The sequence below is a fragment of the Neltuma alba genome, unplaced genomic scaffold, assembly GCF_004799145.2.
Source record: "Neltuma alba isolate B1F8T4 unplaced genomic scaffold, ASM479914v2 tig00013015_pilon, whole genome shotgun sequence".
Lineage (NCBI taxonomy): Eukaryota > Viridiplantae > Streptophyta > Magnoliopsida > Fabales > Fabaceae > Neltuma > Neltuma alba.
The window spans coordinates 48,515-67,575 of NW_021637363.1; the positions used below are offsets into that span (position 1 = coordinate 48,515).

General features: G+C 36.5%; 3 protein-coding genes across 5 annotated transcripts; 2 read left to right on the forward strand and 1 right to left on the reverse strand.

The window, feature by feature from the left end:
* Nucleotides 1–1,074: 1,074 nt before the first annotated feature.
* Nucleotides 1,075–3,017, forward strand: LOC114733565 (ATP synthase subunit epsilon, mitochondrial). The gene is made up of 2 exons (XM_028921037.1): nt 1,075–1,296; nt 2,784–3,017. The coding sequence occupies exons 1-2, from the start codon at nt 1,113–1,115 to the stop codon at nt 2,810–2,812; spliced, it is 213 nt and encodes a 70-aa protein (XP_028776870.1). The 5' UTR covers nt 1,075–1,112; the 3' UTR covers nt 2,813–3,017.
* Nucleotides 3,018–4,433: 1,416 nt separating this feature from the next.
* On the forward strand, nt 4,434–12,254 carry LOC114733570 (exocyst complex component EXO84B-like). Of its 3 annotated transcripts, none has more exons than XM_028921042.1 (8): nt 4,434–4,575; nt 4,721–4,902; nt 6,619–6,716; nt 7,246–8,302; nt 8,619–9,131; nt 10,187–10,375; nt 11,235–11,371; nt 11,699–12,254. In XM_028921042.1, the coding sequence occupies exons 2-8, from the start codon at nt 4,759–4,761 to the stop codon at nt 11,859–11,861; spliced, it is 2,301 nt and encodes a 766-aa protein (XP_028776875.1). In that variant the 5' UTR covers nt 4,434–4,575; nt 4,721–4,758; the 3' UTR covers nt 11,862–12,254. The 3 variants fall into 3 exon arrangements, with proteins under 3 accessions (XP_028776875.1, XP_028776876.1, XP_028776873.1); XM_028921043.1 differs by having other exon boundaries at nt 4,443–4,640; nt 4,750–4,902; XM_028921040.1 differs by having other exon boundaries at nt 4,443–4,902.
* A 1,431-nt stretch (nt 12,255–13,685) lies between these two features.
* On the reverse strand, nt 13,686–18,264 carry LOC114733571 (WAS/WASL-interacting protein family member 3-like). Its single transcript, XM_028921044.1, has 9 exons — nt 18,096–18,264; nt 17,672–17,851; nt 17,478–17,553; nt 16,831–16,960; nt 16,279–16,390; nt 15,153–15,244; nt 14,974–15,043; nt 14,724–14,806; nt 13,686–14,221 (listed from the first exon to the last, which is right to left on the reverse strand). Exons 1-9 carry the CDS (start codon nt 18,234–18,236, stop codon nt 14,125–14,127), a joined length of 981 nt encoding a protein of 326 aa, XP_028776877.1. The 5' UTR covers nt 18,237–18,264; the 3' UTR covers nt 13,686–14,124.
* Between the last annotated feature and the right edge of the window lie 797 nt (nt 18,265–19,061).

Sequence of the window (19,061 nt, forward strand, 5' to 3'; positions counted from 1 at the left end):
ATCATGATCCGCTAAAGTTCGTAAATTCTCAGGACAAGTATCCCAATATGCCGAAAGAGAAATACCCATCTTTGCAAGCCCGTCCGCCACTTTGTTCCTTTCTCTTGATACATATTTCAGCACAACTTGCCAGTTGAATCTCAGTAGCTCACGGATCCTGACAAGAACGAGACTTCCATATTGAGTCTCCTCTTTTCTGATGCTGTTGTTTACAAGGCCTTTTGTTTCTGCAGAACTTGATGCAACAGACTTGAAAAGCGCATCTGACCAAAAAAAAAACAAAAGACTTGAAAAGTGCGGGTTGAATTGTTTATTTAGGTGCACCTAGTATTGTTCTGAGGATACCCATTACATAACTGATTACCATCTGGTTCTATTCAAATTTTTGTCTGGATAGCCCAAAAAATCAATTATGAAAGTTCAAAGTGTCGTTCCCTAAAAATTTATTTAAACTTATATTTATAAATTCATTACGAGACATTCAACTATGGTGTCTCATAGGAAGTTGCAATTATTAAATCAAGGTAGCTGCCAGAAATAAAATATAAAGGGTCAATATAATTTTTATTCTTAAAGTTTGATTTCGTTTTAATTTTAATTTCTAAAATTTGAAACTATTGGTTTTAAAACCAAAATAAAAGTATCATTTTATACATAAACTCAAAGTGTAAAAACATCTCCTAGTCATAAAATTAATTGGTAAATCACGCTGTGAAGAGAATAATGTGGAGGCCATATAGCAGAAGGAAATACTTTAATTATATATGGATATAGATTTTCAGTAAAAAATTAACTTAAAGAGAACACGCTTTTGCTTTGAATATTTTTTAATACTATCACCTTAAAAAAATTGTTTAACACAGTACTCTATTGTTTAATACGTTTTTTTTGTTTTTCACTAAAAAAAGTCGTTTAATTTAATTGCAAAATGAAGTTTCTGTTTTTTATACAAGAATATTTCTTCTTATGTTTGTTTTTTTCCTAAGCTGGAGTTCCATCAAAAGACAACGTAAATGAGGCCCAAGCCCTAATAAGTTCTTCATATAGGAAGGAAGCCTTCTGGGTAGGGAGAGCCAGAGAGAGTCACAGAATTGCGGAAGAGGAGCTGAGAGATGTCGTCGAGCGCAGCGGTGCCGTTCTGGAGAGCAGCTGGGATGACCTACATCACGTACTCCAACATTTGCGCCAATCTCGTCAGGAATTGCCTCAAGGAACCCCACAGATCTGAAGCCCTCTCTCGCGAGAAGGTCCATTTCGTCTTCTCCAAGTGGGCCGATGGCAAGCCTGAGAAGCCTAGTAAGCTCTCCTTTTCTCTATCGATCTGTGTCTTCTGTCTCCTCGATTGCAATTCTTTATTTCATTTCCTGAGTGATCTGACAATTGAATCGAATGCTGTTTTTGTTTTCTTTAATTTTACATGAATGCTACGATGTTCGTGATACGGTCCTATATTTGCGATTTGGATTTTCTATTTTTGTGGAAGTTGGATTTCTGATAACATTTTCTAGTGTATACGACATTAAGTGTTGGATTTTATTTTTCTCTTTTACTTTTCAAAACGAAGAGACGAAATCCATTCAACTGTGTTTTCACTTGTGCATAAAAGAAGCGATTCCGAATGCTGTTGAGGGTTCTAATTGCATTTAAGTGGCAAAGATTGCCTGTTCGGTTTTAATGATTAGAAACTCACTAATGCTTACTCCCGAGGGCTTGGCTCTAGGTTCACACTAAACAAAATTTTCCCTTTTTTTCTGCGTGTTTCATAGAAATTGTATTTTGACATGCTGTGCGATATGCTGGCTGTTTAGTAGTTGCCGAAGCTATTGTCCGTAGCCCTGTCGAGTCTTTCGATCATGCATGTCAGAGTACTATGTTATGTGTCCATTTTACGGTGAAACCTTCAAGTCACATTTTACATAATAAACTTTTAAACAACATTTCTTGATTCAGATCACTTGTTATGATATGATACGTATACTGTAAGTTAATCGTCAGTTTCCAGATATATATTGATCTTTCTTTGATCCTTTTGACGTAAGAAGCTAGCGTAAATTCTGTATAACAATTATGACATTTCTTATTTGCTGCATTTTACTGAATATTATGCAATATTTTACTTTTAATGATTAATAAGTAATGTTTATGTGAGGGAGATGAGATTCCTTAAAATCATGTTTGATCTAACCCCTGTATCATAAACATTCGTTCCTCTCCACGCCTTCCATCTAAATAAGCCTAACAGTTCATATTGTTTTTGACCTTTAGCGCAACTTTGAAACTTGGTTTGTGCTTAAATTCCCTCTATGGTTGATTCACATATTTGGGGGCTCAACTTATTCATGTTACTGGCTTTGGAGAAGCATGACTCGCGGATAATTGCATGTTAAGTTGTTATTAATATATGATGGATGTATGTTTAAGAAACTGGATGTTCTACCGTGAGGATATATGTATTCACTATTGCAGTGACAAAATCTTACTATTAAAATGGGAGAATGAGTCTTCACTCTTCATAAAGAGAGTTAAATCTCAGGTTCTTTTGTTTAATTTGTGGACTGGTGACTCATTGTGAAGAAAATTATGTTGAAGAAACTACCTTCCTGAGGCTGTCTTGCTATATCCTTTACTTACGTGCTCTAGAGTCTAGATTGGCCTCCAATATTTAATTGGTTAAATGCGCTTTTTTGTTCAATCCTCATAATGATTTATAATTAACAACATGTTTAATTCGGTTCTCTTTTTGATGCATCCTGATCAAAGTTTTCTGCTGGCTTTTCTATCAGCTGTTCGTTCAGACACACCAGAACAGTAACAGGGAGTTCTTGGAGTTGGAAGACTTGGTAGGCAAATGTCTCTAAGATCGTAAAGTTAATCAATAAATAGATGAGAGAATTTGTCATTGTTGAAGCTTCTGTTTCTCTGTACTTGTTTTTAGTGTCCATGCCATATGGTCCTTGATTTTGGATTTGCATGGTTGAACCTGTAATAAATTTAGTTATGCAATTTGCAACTGTCCAGGCCTTTCTATTCCAAACATTACAACGGGTTGTTGTGTAACTTAAAAATCCAGTTAGGGTGTACAATTTGGAAAGCTGCCCACTAATTCTCCCGAAGTAATGCATTCTTCCATGAGGGGCTGAATTTTGCATGACTTGTGTATGATATGACGCTAACTATTTATGTTAGTGTTGCTAAAATTTCTAGTCTTCGGAGCTAAACTGTGCGCTGATACAGTCCAACAAACAAGCTTGCAAGGTTGTAAAGCCATGTAGCATCCGACTAACCCAATTATGTGCTCATTTAAATTAGCTGTGTAGAAGTGATTTTTCATTGTAGTAAATATATGAGAATTGTGCTTGTTGGAACTGCTTATCATAAACACGTAAACATAAGTCGGGGTAATTTTTACGTGTCTATTTTGTATATTTTAAATCACAATTGAAAAACTATTTTTGAATGTTTAAATTATCATTCCAAACGAATCCCTATAAAGCGTAAAAGCACTTATTTTAAGCTGACTACCATTTTCTGAGTGCCTACGAGTGGCTCGAAGCCTTCCAGTCTGCGTCAAGCGGCCTTGCAACAAGAATGATGGCACTGTTGGCAGTGGCCAGCATTGACTGGGGTTAAATAAACCAGACAATTATGTTCAAGATAAAGAAACTACAAAACAAAAAGAGTGGGGGAAAAGTGTACCTAACAAAATGGAACGGTTGTGTTGGCTCCCCAGTACTAAATAAAATGGAATAAAGAAATAGATAGTAAGAAACCATAGCCGGTTATTGTTGTTGAGCGGGGCTCTGCGCCATTGCTGCCAAAAGGAAGACTTGAGAGCAAAGTATGGCGGTGACGATGAACACCAACCACAAAGAGCCACACCACATCGCTAATTATAGCACTCCTAAATATATACTTTAAATTATGTATAATCTTGTAGCTCTAGCTACGTCAATATACTTTGATTTATAAAAAAAAAGTTCTCTCTAATATCTAGTTATAGTTCTACATGCAGTGATTGACCACTGCAACAAACATTATCACATTATAGGGTTGATTATATAGATATGCTTTATCAACAATCAAATTAATTTTGATAAAAATAGCTGAATTTATTAATATCTATGTCATGTTATATTTTTAATATAAAGCATCAAATATGTATTTATAATTATAAAACGAACATGGTACTTTTTTATTTCACAGCTTCAAATCTCCTTGTCTAAATCAAATTAAGCTAACAAGCAATGCTTTTGTGAGCATGATCTCCTTCCCAATATGCAAGAGATCATGATTTAAAAAAAAAATTTATCATATAAATAAATAAAAGAATAAATATTTATTCATGTATCAATATCGATTAATCCAAATTGTATTAATATCGTATTCTGTCTCTCTCTCTGTGTTAATATTGTTGCCAAAATAATGAAATGTAACACCTTCTTACCTCGGGGAGAAGACAGTCAAACCAAAGGAGCAGTTGAAGTTGAAGAATGAAGAACCAATTCTCCTAACAAACTTCTTCCCGTTGTCCAACTCTCACCGATTTCCTAGGGATCGTCTTTTTCTCTCTCTACAGTATACATCATACTTTAGCTCTTTCGCCATCTTCGCTTGTTAAGCGAGGCTTTTCTATATTCGCGGTTGGATCTATCGTTTCAATTCTTTTAATTTTTTTTTAACCCTAGATTTGCTTGTTGCTTTTTGATCTTTAAATCTAAAGCTCAATTGTGGAGTTCTTGCCAACAATAGTCACTGGTTATGGCTGCGGTGAAGACTGCTCGGTCCAAGGCTATGCCTGTGAAAGAGAACGGACCAAAACTGGAAGAAGGTCTCCATGTGTTCAAGTCTGAAAAATTCGATGCCGATACTTATGTCCAGTCCAAATGCTCTCTCAGCGAGAAGGTTGGTGTTTGTATTTCAATATAGTGATGTACAATTTACTGTGAAAACCGCTCATTTTTCTTGGCATTCTTCGGGAAAAAAATAATTTGATTTAACAGTTAATTTATGAACTTGGTCCATTGTTTTTTCTGGTTCCAGGATTCCAAACACTTCTCTTACCTCTGTAGACGTAATTTTTAAGAGAGATGATTCATTATCATGTCAATCCCGACTCCTTAGTTTCATGGGAATTGCTGCGGGCTGGGCGGGGGGGGGGGGTGTGGTTGAATTCATTTGGTCCGTAGGAGATGTTTGTGTCGACTACGGTTGCCGATTATATTGGAGATTCGACCCTTTTCCTTCCTGGTCATGAGGAATTAATTCCAAGATCTTAATTCTACCATCTATAGCTACAGCCCTTGACCAACTTATGCCAAATTTTGCAAAATTTACCATTTATACACCCAAAGCATAGAATTAATTATTATAAGTCATTAATCTTTTATTCTTCTTTCAAGAAATCATCATATAAATGAATGGATTCATTCTAAAATGACACAACATATAACTCCTGATGATTTTTTATAAAAGTTAAAACTAAGGATAAAAAAAGAAGAGGGAAATATGATGGAGAATTTATGTTCTAAAGGAATCTTTGGAAGAGATGAGCTAACCTTTGGGGTTGGATACCCTAGGGTCTCTAAAAACCCTCATCAGTGTACTGCTTCTGATGGTGGACTCAAGTCCCATGTTTTGCAATATGTCATAAATTCCACTGTGCCCTGCAACCTAGTTATACACACAGGCGAGAGAGGGTAGAGAAAACAGGCTTTGTAGCCCATTGTCAACCCACAGGCAAGGAGATGAGAGAAAAGGGGAATGGAGGGTAGTGGACAGCTCTGATTTCATTGTCAGGAACCTTCAGGAGAGCCACACCTCAAACGCTGTCCATGAGTTTGGAGAGCCCAAGGCCCCAGTAAATCTCACTTCGAAATCCATACTTCCGGTGCGGGACTTAGGTTTTTCCTTTTGTTGTTATTTCCATGTCTTGTTGATCGGACTCAATTTGGCACATGGGTATTATTATTATGGATATGGATATCTGATTGATAGAAACTTAATTATATCTATGGTGATGTTTTTTACATGGAGCAATTAACCAAACCAAACCCCCCCCCCAAAAAAAAAAAAAAAAAAAAAAAAAACACTATCCTAACCCTTGCCCATAGGGGAATGGTGCCATTGAGCCAAGAGGTTTTTGGCACCTATGATGATTGCTTAACTATTTACACACATGAAGTTTATTAGAAAATGTGTCAAATATTGATTCTTTTTCCTTATTTCCATAGCATTTTAAATCGCACAGAAGTAAAAGACCATCTGCTATTGATAATTAACTGCCCATTAAAAGGGATCTGTTTTTCCCCTTATATTCCACTACCTTTTAAATTGTATGCATGAATGCAGACTCAAACTGTTTACTAGGGACGCTCTAGGCTTCATGTAGTTGCAATTTATACTTAATGGGCCATGAAGTATATTGAACTGAACAAACAGTGCTAGTAATGACAATAAAGGGTAGTTATCACTTTTTTCTGCCTTTTTGTTTAGTAATCTAGCATTGAAATCCATTGCTGCTTGTGTTTTCTTCCCTGCTAGTTGAGAAATGTTTTTTGGTTCTCCATTTTGTGTTACGCTCATTCAATTCAACTGATTTTATCTTGTTTGTTTTTACAGGAAATAAAGCAATTATGTTCATATTTGGTGGATTTGAAAAAAGCTTCTGCTGAGGAAATGCGTCGAAGTGTCTATGCTAACTATGCTGCCTTCATACGGTTGGTTGTTTGTCTTTTTTCTCTCTTTCTTCCATCCTTATCACCTTAAAGTCGTATTATTGTGCGTACTTGCTGCAGAAAACATGTTCATGTCTGCGCTGTTGGGTATTTTAAATTATTACAGTTGTAATTATTTCAACCATTTTCAAATGAACCACTACGTGTAATCTGAATATCGATTTTAGAATATCAAATGGTCACCATTCTGCTGTTTTGGTTTGTGGCGGAATATGCTGTGCCTGTAGTGCTTGTTTTAGAGCCCCCCTCCCCCCCCCCCCCAAAAAAAAAAAAAAAAAAAAGGGAGAGAGGAGGGGCAAGGGGTAGGCTGCATTATTTTCATCCTTTTCATTTATTTGGTTTTATTTGGGTGTCTATTTATCTCGAAAATATTAACAGTGTTATTTACCCTACATAAACATGGTCATTCTTTAGATTCAAGTAATCTTTAACTGCAAAACCTTTGTACTGTTGTTAATTTGATGTGTCCTTATCATTTTCCTAGCTTTTAAGCAATATGCATATTTTACAGCACATCTAAGGAGATATCAGATTTAGAGGGAGAGCTTTCATCTATCAGAAACCTGCTATCTACACAAGCCACTTTGATACATGGGTTGGCTGAGGGAGTTCACATTGATTCCTTATCTATCTCGGATTCTGATGGTTTAGCTTCAAATGCGATTTTGAATTCTGAAGATAAGGATACATCAGACCTGGAAAAATGGTTAGTTGAGTTTCCTGATCTCTTGGATGTTCTCTTGGCTGAAAGAAGAGTGGATGAAGCTTTAGCTGCTCTTGATGAAGGGGAACGTGTAGTTTCCGAAGCAAAAGAGATGAAAACCCTGAATCCATCTTCACTCATGTCTCTACAGACTTCAATTATTGAACGCAGGCAGAAACTAGCTGATCAGCTTGCTGAAGCTGCTTGTCAGCCTTCCACCCGTGGTGCTGAACTTCGTGCAGCAATATCAGCCCTCAAAAGGCTTGGGGATGGTCCTCGTGCTCACAGTTTGCTGCTTAATGCCCATCTCCAAAGATATCAGTATAACATGCAAAGTCTAAGGCCATCAAGCACATCATATGGAGGAGCTTATACTGCTGCTCTGGCGCAGCTGGTATTTTCAGCGATTGCACAAGCTTCAAATGACTCATTGGCTATTTTTGGTCAGGAGCCATCTTATACTTCTGAACTTGTGATGTGGGCTACCAGGCAAACAGAAGCATTTGCTCATCTTGTTAAAAGGCATGCATTAGCTTCATCAGCAGCTGCGGGAGGCTTAAGAGCTGCAGCAGAATGTGTTCAAATAGCATTGGGTCATTGCTCATTGTTGGAAGCCCGTGGCCTAGCTCTTTGTCCTGTACTTTTGAAACTTTTTAGGCCTAGTGTTGAACAAGCGCTAGATGCCAATTTGAAACGCATTCAAGAGAGTACTGCTGCTTTGGCTGCAGCTGATGATTGGGAGCTAGTGTACCCTCCCACATCTAACCGTCAAACTGGTAGGCCTTCAAGCGTACCCACTAGCAATACAACAGCATTTCAACATAAACTCACTAGTAGTGCACATCGCTTCAATTTTATGGTCCAGGTGAGCATTTGAGTTTATTGCTGTCTAGTATTGGTTGGAACTGCTGTGTGAATAGGTATTACAAGATCAAGTATGCGAACTATATTTCAATATGTTTTCTATTTCAACAAAGACTGCAGTCATGTGTTTTCTTCCTGTTCATTTCTATTGTCTTATTTGAATTTACAATTCAATCTATTTATTCAAGTCAATGGTTTGTGTCTTTGAAAACATAGATGTTAACCGTGATAAAACTATCTTTTTGTCTCTTATTTATGGATTTTTATTGATCTATATTATCTGTTCACTTCATGCTGGATGCTGTGTGCTCATACAGGACTTCTTTGAAGATGTTGGACACCTGCTCAGTATGCAGTTAGGAGGCCAGGCTCTGGAAGGGTTGTTCCAAGTATTTAACTCATATGTGAACATGCTCATAAAAGCGTTACCTGGTTCAATGGAGGAAGAAGCTAACTTTGGAGGCTCTGAAAATAAAATTGTACGAATGGCTGAGACTGAAGCTCAGCAGATTGCATTACTAGCCAATGCCTCCTTACTAGCAGATGAATTGCTTCCACGTGCAGCTATGAAACTTTCTCCCCTAAGTCATGCTGCCTACAGGGATGATAGACGAAGACCTTCAGACAGGCAAAACCGTCATCCCGAACAAAGAGAGTGGAAGAGGCGACTTGTTGGTTCTGTCGACAGATTAAAAGATACATTCTGTCGCCAGCATGCTTTAGACCTCATTTTTACTGAGGAAGGTGATAGCCATCTTACAGCTGACATGTATATTAATATTGATGGAAATGCAGATGAAATTGAGTGGCTTCCTTCTCCGATTTTTCAGGTATTTTGAAAACCTTGATTGTAGTTAATGCTAATTTTTTGTGCGATAATCTTTCAAATATAATTCTACCCCATATTGTCCTTAAAGTAATTTGAGTATTCTTTTCTCTTGTTTTTGCCTTGTATGAGATGTCCTTACGAAGTAGTGTCTCTTCTCTGCTCTCTTCCCCTTTTCCTTCTATTCGTCTTCATGCTGGAAATTGCTTTAGAGCATATAGTAACAGACATTGTTGCTATTGAACATCCCTTTCCCTACCTCGTTAGAAGGTTCTAATTTGTGGGCCTCTTATGTCATTCGATTTTGACTCTCTTCTTTGGCAACATCTACTTCTTGATTAGCAGAAGATTAAGTTTATATATTGTATTTTGTTTTTATTTCTTGTTAATGGTTCGGTTCTATCAAGTGGTTGCATACTTGCATGTTACTATTTTGATGATGATGATTGACTGTGTCAATTCAGTTACTACTTTTTACCCCAATTTTTGTCATTAGTTGTTAATTTGATGAATTAATAAATGTCAAGTACATGGAAGTAACAGGTTAGCAGCAGTTAAAGGCTATTGGTTTAAAAAATGCAGCGGTTAGAGTGTATCCCCACCTATTTCCGTCCATGCGGACTTGATTGTTTGCATCCTATTGCAGTTTTGGACATCCTTGCATTAATGCCCCTATAGACATGAACTTAATATCATTGTTCGCATTAATTTCTTATTTCAAGTTACTTTGAACTTTATTTATCACAAAATTACTTGATCTAACGTTGCTTTTTTATTGGGGAAAAAAAAAGAATTTATTGAGTTGGATGTTTATATAGTGTCGACTGATCATCAATAGACTATGACACATATCAAATTCATCTAAGTATGAATTACCTTCTAATTCCACAGACGCACACCATAATAATTGTTTGTAAACTATTTTCCTCCATTTTTGTGCATTTTTTTACAATAAAAACTTTTGCCTGCCCATGGATTTAATGCACAATCTGACTTGCTAGTTTATGTTACATTTTGTATGGTTCATGGTTTTGAAGATAGTCTTATGTTGTTGTCCAGGAACTTTACATAAAACTGAACAGAATGGCGAATATAGCAGCAGATATGTTCGTAGGGAGGGAAAGATTTGCGACACTGCTCTTGATGAGACTTACAGAGACTGTTGTTTTGTGGCTATCTGGAGACCAAAGCTTCTGGGATGATATTGAAGAAGGGCCTAGACCTTTAGGTCCTCTTGGTCTCCAACAGGTATGCGAGACTTGCAACTTTTTATTTTCATTTAACTAGATAACTATTACAGAATTTATGAGTCAGAGGCAGAAAAGAAAGGATGCCTCTACTGGAAAACAGATCAGGAGTGACTAGATAGAACTTGATTCAGGGATTATTCTTGTAAGAAAAATATCAGGAATCAAGGATCTGGCTTTTTGTTCTGACTGCTTTTATGCGAAGAGTATAATCTTTTTAATTAATATAATTGATAGTTAATAATAGTTAGTTTGGATGAGCTTGAATAGCATGAGATGTGACCCTTGATGAATCTTGGGAGAAATACATAGAGGTCCCAAAGAACAAAATTAATTACCCATAACTGCTAACCCTTGTAAATACAGAAGTTTGACATATAAATTGGAATGATAAAATAATTACTTTCCTTATTTAGGACCTATCTGTAGCTCTCCCATGATTTTTTTCCCCCCCGTATGGTGCCTTTTCCTCTGAGCTATTATTCAGTTCCTTTATACAAGAATTAGTATGTTTGGCGAAGCTTATTCACAAAGAGAGTGAGCTAGAGAAGTAACTTGAGGATCAATGCTCTCCCGTTTGGCCTTTGTCCTGTTTCCAATTGGGTTTGCAAATATAGCAATACATTGAAATCAGCTTTGTCAAAATAAAAAGTGAAAATATTTGATGTCAACATCTCTATTTGCTGTGATATTTAAGATGAATTTATTCTCCCATGTTCTTATGTCATATAAGCTCGTAAAAAGCTGACGCTATATGGTGAGGATTTTTTGAAGTGGCAAGTAAATTAAAGCCCAAACTTTACATGAACTAAGTATGTGAACAAGAAATTCATCAGAGGCACATCTTGTTCGTTTTGCAGTTCTATCTGGATATGAAGTTTGTCATATGTTTTGCCTCCCAAGGTCGGTACCTGTCCCGAAATTTGCATAGAGTTGTCAATGAGATCATATCAAAAGCTATGGGAGCATTCGCTGCTACTGGAATGGATCCATATAGGTTAGCTACTGCAATTCTATTTCACCCATGAATGACCCACTTACCGTCAAATCCTTTTTTATTTTTTCTTAAAAAGAACATCATTTCTAAAGCTCCTCTTAATAAGCATGTGAGTTCTACAGTCTTCTTTAATATCTCTGTATATGTCCATGTCTGCCATGGTTAGCAAGCATCCTCCTTGTTCTAAGTTCTTTTCTCTAGAGTTAGGTTATGACTTATATTTGCACATACCTTTAATTATTGTGTTTCCATTGTGTCGTCCTCGTAGTTGTGGAATTAAAAAGCATCTTGCTCTTTCTCAAAAGCTGATATAATTTTTGTTGTCAGTGCACTGCCTGAAGATGAATGGTTCAACGAAATTTGTCAAGATACTATTGATAGACTAAGTGGAAAACCAAAGGAAATCAACGGAGAAAGAGATCTTAGCAGCCCAACTGCGTCTGTCTCCGCACAGTCAGTATCATCTGTCAGATCTCATGGTAGTTCGTAAGGCAGATATTCATCCTTGTAAATTAGATCAGTCTGTATCATGATTTTGTTCGCATGTGGTAAGATGCAGCTCTTAACTGTTTCAATGGAATCAAATTCTTCGGCCGGTCTTCCTTTCCTTTCCTCCCCCCCTATTCTGGGTTTTGGCTTCACTGTCAATTTAATGGGAGATAACCCATGTTTTGTGTAGATTAATATTCAGGCAGGTGTTTGGCAATATTTTTTTTTTTTAACCATTTCGTGTTGTTTAGGACTTCCATTTGTAAATTCTGATGATATTCTTTGGTCTTTAACCTGAAATATCGATTCTTCTCCACAACGGTGTACAGTAAATAGTCAAGGTGTGCTTCATAAACGCAATATATGATGAATGAATTCCTTGGTTTTCAACTCATGAATGCTGAATGTGTAAGCTTAATCAGGTTCTGCATTTACGGGAAGCGGAATTCTAGTGAGCAGATTTTTAGTTAATTTAAGCACGTGGCCAGCAAAAGATTGGGCTCAACTGGATGTACATAGTTCTTATCGCTATCTCCTCTTTTCTTGCGAAAGTCCTTGATCCCTTTAGCACTTGAAAAGCTCATAGAACTTGTCCTCATGCGTTATATATAATATTTCTCTTGTAAACCCGTTGTTATGTTTGACTCCTACCATTATTGAATTGGATCAAGGCTTGCACTAATATTACTGGGAAAAAGATGTATAACTTTTTAAAGCATCTAGATTATGGCTAACCGAGAATGTAAACGCACGCCACTTCCCTCGTGCACATACCGTAGTTAAAGAGTAAATTTAGAAGCAAATCCCACTCACACCCCAGTTTCCTCTGGAAAGAGAGAATAAAACGCTAATCGCGCGATTAACTCACGAAAGACTTTATCTAAGAAAATGCCCAAGTTGAATTTTAGGTTTTACTAACTTCCAAATTTTGAGAGATTCTGAAAAATATGACCCCTAATATTTTCATTAAACGATTGCGATTCCTAGTAGCTGCTACCGCGAGTGATTAGTTGGTATGAAAAGAGCAGCCGACAGCTTACGCGCTACAAGTCTGTCACATTTTGCATTTGTCTGAACAGCAGTCTCACGTTGAGATGAAATCATAACAATAAAATCTAAATTTCAACCAAGAAAATTAATCAAAACCAGAACACAAATAAGTCTGTACATGCAGCATAGTGAAAAGAGAGATGCCAAAAATTTGGAAGCACCAATGAGTCAATCCATATCAAACGAACTAACCATTACTTTTTTTCCTCTGTTTACTTACCAGTCAGCTCTGCAACCAAAAAGTAATTGACACCCAAATCGGCAAAAAAATTCTGCCGCAATCGTGGATTTTAGCACTTAGCAGGGAATAACATTGGTGAAAAGTAATCAACAACCTATTGAGAAATCCAGGGGCTACCAATAATTCCCAAGGCAGGCTCACTTGAAAATCAACAGGAAGTTCCACTCTAAAGAAAAGCCAACTAAACCACCAAAGGGAGTATTTTGACGGTAGTCTTGCCTAGTAAACAAGAATTACCTGCAATAATATAGCAGCAGCAGTATTGGACCTCCCCAAATGAAAGGAAGCTTGGTCATATTGTAATGAAAATCCTGTATAAGTCAGACAAGATGTAACTCCCGAAAATCCTATAAATAGCTCTGAATAAGTGAATGTCAAAGGATCGACACCAATCCCTTGACAAAATGGCGTCATGACCAGTTAAAAGAGGAAGGTAAAAATGTGGTGAAATGATCATGGTAATGGTAGAAAAAATGGACACATGATTATTGGTGAGATCCCCTTGTATCTCTAGATTCTAGCTAGATTGTGTCATGGAATGAAAGTAAGCGATCACCATAAAATGTCATGTCAAATAAGCAGCAAATGAACCTAACATGAAAAAAAGATACTCAAGTTCTCAAAATGCCTATTTAAATAAGTATTCCTAATGACAATGTACAGAATGTAGATATGACACGGGGCACACAAATCTAACAAAATTCAAACCCATGCATCACCTCTGTGAACTAACATAATCTGAACCTATAAAAGTAATCCAAGCACCAGCACATGCTGCTGAGAAATGCATGTCCGATAAACAAGTATCAGATGGCCAAATGAATGTTTATGATGCCAGTATTTGCATTCATTCACATGAGCAGGGATGCTAATGGCGATGACTTGATAATTGATGGATGCATGCAACAGCTGCAAGATGCATCCTATAATGTAGGTACTCGAAGCATAAAGAACAGAGTACATCCCCTTCACGCTACTGATATGGCATAGCTGATGGAGCTCCATTGGCACTGGGGACAGCACCAGGGTGGTTGGCATCCTTTCTTTTTCCGAATGGATTCTTTGAATATCTACAATGAAGTGAAGAGAAGCAAAAAGCATTCCTTGAAAGTTGCAATGAAACAAAAATGTGAAGTCAAAACCATTTTATTTCAAAATGAGTGAATCAATTTTCTGAATCCACATTGAGATGAAAATGATGGTAGCCAAAATTTCTGACACTTGAATGACACGCATTGTGAATAGACACATTAATGAACAGTACATATACAAGAAATAGGTAAGACCGGCCAGTATGAGGTGACAAAGTACCCTTACCTAGAATCAAACACACTCACATTCTGAATCACTGTTATACTTGAAATAAGTACACGTCATTTCACCCAAAAAAACAAAAAAAATACTCACATCAGGAAACGTGAATCACTACCATGACATAAGATGGAAAAAATGCAGTCATTCCAGCGACAGACACACATGGTAAATGGCTAAAAGAGCAACCGTCATAGCTGGCATACTAGGGGAAAAAATCATCACAGCAAAAATCCAAAACTGCAATGTGAAAAAGGATACTGTATTCGCATGCCAACAGAACCAGAACTGGGGATGACAGCTCCCTGCATACTATGGTGCACGTTGGTTGCACTATTCACGTCCTGCAGCAGTGTTGTTAATATTCCTTTTAGGTTTATAAATAGCAATACCACAAAATATGATCAATCCCGATGACAATATGACACAAACATAAATACAAGCTACGGATATAAAATATTCATGAATAAATTACTGAACAGAAGAAGCTGATGTGAGTAAGGTTACTGACTTCAAACTCAATGAAGCAAACTGTATGCCTCTCCTGTCTTAAAATCTTCATTTGTTTGAAGCCAGGTTGTCTGCATCAGAAAGTCAAAAGTCAAAACAGTATACCTGTGGGACATAGGGAATTAGAAAACATAAACAGACATCATAAAACCACCGTCTTGGGGACAAGATTCTACTTACGCACTAAAAAGGCCCCTTAGTTCTTCCTCATTTATGTTTTCACCCAAGTTTCCAATAAACAACGTGTTGCATGGAGGATTATCTTTTGTGTTCTGCACGGGAAGAACACAAGATAAAAATAGCAATTAAACACGTGCACACACAGAATCACATATCTTCAATAGAAATTTTCTTAAATATAACTAAGAAAATTTATTAATAGACAAAGAAAAACAAATATAAACAATTTAAAGGCTATCTGCTCAAAATCTAACATATATCAAGATCCTACGATCTGTGATTTTTATACCACAACAGGAGTAAATATATTAACTTTAATACTGAAACACATTTTTCCGATATTTACTCTCATAACAGACCACGTAATCTGTGTTTCCAGATCAGATCTAGCGATTTCCTAGAGTTCCTCTTGGAACACAACTAGGAACATTTTTTAGCAATCTGGTTAGAGGATAGTAATAAAACGAAAAGTTCAAGTATCAGTAATCAAGTCTGCATAGCTTGCAGACTCATCACCATGTTATATTGAGAGCTAGAAACTATGAGCCAAAATTTAGTCAGGGGAGTTTCAAAAAGTCAGCCAGCTTAGTATATAGGAATTGGCCTTTTTACATAGTTTTCATTTACATTTTGGATCTAAAATATCATGCAATCTTTAGGAACGTATATTTTTCAATGGTGATTTTTAATTTAATCATATCATACCAAGAATAACAGAGGTTTTCCAAGATAAGATTCTGACTCGTTTGTACAAATTAGCAGATTGAGCATGAAAATAAAACAAACAAAATCAAAGATTAGCAACTCAGGCTTCTATTTTCTTTGAAATAACATAATAGAGCTCCTCCAACTCTACACAATGGCGTATCATTGAGGCCATCAACAACACAGACAAGTCACTTCAACTTATCAAAACAAGATGGTAAATCTAAATAACTGAGCAAAGATCTGGCTGGGGGGGGGGACATCGGGCATTAAATCAAAGTTTACAAACTTTTTTTCACCTAATCTAAGCCAAGGAATTATGTAGAGGATAAGGAAACACATATGAAATTGGAAGTAAATATTTTATCAAAGATAATAACAATATAAGTGAAGTAGCATTTATATTTTCTGCAACTCCCACCTGAACAGGGACATAACTGCTTGGAGCTGGCAAAGGAGCAGGAGTAGGCATTGGCATTGGTGCAACAGGATAGCCTCCATATGGGTCATATGGAGGAGGTGGAGCCATATACCTGGACCATGAAGTAAATCAAGTCTTACAACTAGGAACAAATTAAATGCAAAATGTCAAAGGCATAAGGTCATGTAAAATTGTGTATAACTGTAAAATCAATTTAATTTACACATTGCATTGTGAGCAGCCAATAAGTGCATGTGTAAACATCTAAAGCACCATAGATGTCAAAATACTAATTGATATGATCATAAAAAAATTATTACCAGCAAAACAATATGAAAATCCTGACTACATATCTACCAGAACAACAAACATTTTTTCCTTAAAGCAGCTGCTACTTCTAAAACATTTTGGGGGTTAAAATTCATGAAAATGATAAATCCTATCTCAATACAATTTTCCCATCTTGTTAACCAGTTACACATAATGATATCCTCTTTCCACTTTCTTTAAACAAGAAAAGATGAGGGTAACAAAGATACATGTGGTACTCACCCATGTGGTCCCCAAACAGGTGCTGGAGGTGGGTGAAAAGGAGATGGACTTGTATAACCAGTGTGTGTATAGTCACCAGCAGTCCTTAGTCGTTTGCTCTGATCATATGCACTGGAATCCGCTACTATTCCTAAAAATAATTCAATATAAGAGCATTAAAAAAAGAAAAAAAAAAAATCGATGGAGAACTGCTCTGAAGTTAACCAGTTTCGATGAAGGAGAAGGATACTGTACTGACAGCATGTATATGTCACAGAATGGCACAATGATAATGACAGGTGATTAAAAAAATGCACAAAATTTTGCCATCTCAAGCCAAGGTTTCTACAGTGAGAACAATAGAAAGGGGGGGAAACAAAGAGAAACCGAACATAGAAGAGTGGAAAATAAGATTTTGTAGGTTGCTAAGGGCTGGCCCAAAACTGCCAAATCATATTTGGAAATAAAATGTAGTTTGCAATTTGCACTGCATGGATCTTAAAAATATATATATAACCTTCGAAAATTCTACCATATCCGTTTCTACTGAAACATTCCGACAAACCCATTTTCTTCTATCCTTTCTCTGACAAATTTACAAGCAAATAAACAAGAATTATGAGATGCATTCCCTTGAAATATAGAAACTGAAATAAAATGAAAACAACCTCTTTTAATAAATAGATTTTTCTTCGCCATTTCTGTGTGCAGCACTGACTTTGTCTCTGTATCGAAGACCATGTCCTGGAAATAAGGAAACATACAAATAAAAATCACACTTCATTGGGGGGGGGGGGGGAATCATATGCCAAATAGCCTTGAGGATATATGCAAGACATCATCTGCAATCTGCAATGTCAACCTGAAGAATATCTTTAGCCGCAATTGCTTGGTGTGCTGTAGTAAAGAGAGCAAAACCCATAGGTTTATCCCCTTTGAAATTTACTTGCGAAGCTTCGTATCCAGGCAACCATCTCAGCAGATTCAGCAATTCTCTCTCTTTTACATCATCAGGAAGGCCTGTTATGAAAATGGTTCGAACCTAGGCAAACAATTACATACACCTCTTGTCAATTAAAAATTACCGTCACCCGGTAGGCGGAAAGTTCAAACTACAAAAAGAAATCCTTGAACCGCACTTTCCTACTCCTTTGGACGGTTAGAGTGATTAAATTTATGGAATCTTCAAATATATATCGCTTCAGGGGGTTGAGTATTGTAAATTTGGTTATTCACAGAGATCAATAGGTTACAATTTTGGACGGTGAAGTAAAAGACCAAGATACCTCGTCGGACGGGGGAGGAGGATGAGGATGAGGCATGGGAGGCGGCGGAGCGGCGGCAGCGGGAGCTGGCGGTGGAGGAGGAGGAGCGGCGGCTGCCGGAGGCCATTGCTGGTGGTATGGATGTATCCCTGCACCAGCCATATGTGAGCTCAAGGTCCTGCTTGGTGCCAACAAACACAACACGAACAATGGGGCGTCTTTCAAGCCAGCTACAATGAATTATTATATTGTTTTGTTTATGTATATTATTTAAACCTAAACTAAATGTATTTTATCAAATTGTTTTTTACCTGAATTTTTGCTAATTTCAATTTCAGTCTTATAATTCTTTTTAGAATCTCATTTCACCTTACTACTTGTACCCCTTCTTGGATTGAGAGAAAAACATAAGGAGAAATAAGTTTTTTCTTGTTTGGATAGGAGAGAAAATGTGGGAGGAAAGAAAAATAAGAAAGAAAATAAAGTGGGTTTCATATCTTATTTTCTCTTCAAATTTTCTTTCCATTTATGGAGAGATTTTAGAAGGAAAACAAGATTTTTATGACTACCCCTCCTCTCTCTTCTGCTCCATATTTATTCACTTTTTATTTTTTTTGTCTTAATACAATATTTTTATTAAATAATTTGGTTTCAAAATATAATAATCTGAAAATATAGATAAACCCAGCAACTTGATTTTAAATTATTTGATGATGTTAATATTAGTATAATTTATCTATTGCAATATATCATTTTAATTTAATTTTAAATACAATTTTTGATAAGTTCATTCTAGTCGTTTAGATACTTACTAATTTTCTTTCCTCCCTATTTTTTCTCATCTAACCAAACAAGAGAGATATAACATCTTCCTCCAGTTTTTCCTTCTCTCCATTTTCTTTCCTCCCATTTTTTTATTCCAACTTTTTCTTTTCATCCAAGCAAAGCATTAAGTTTTAGACTTGTGTTATTATTTATTATCATTTT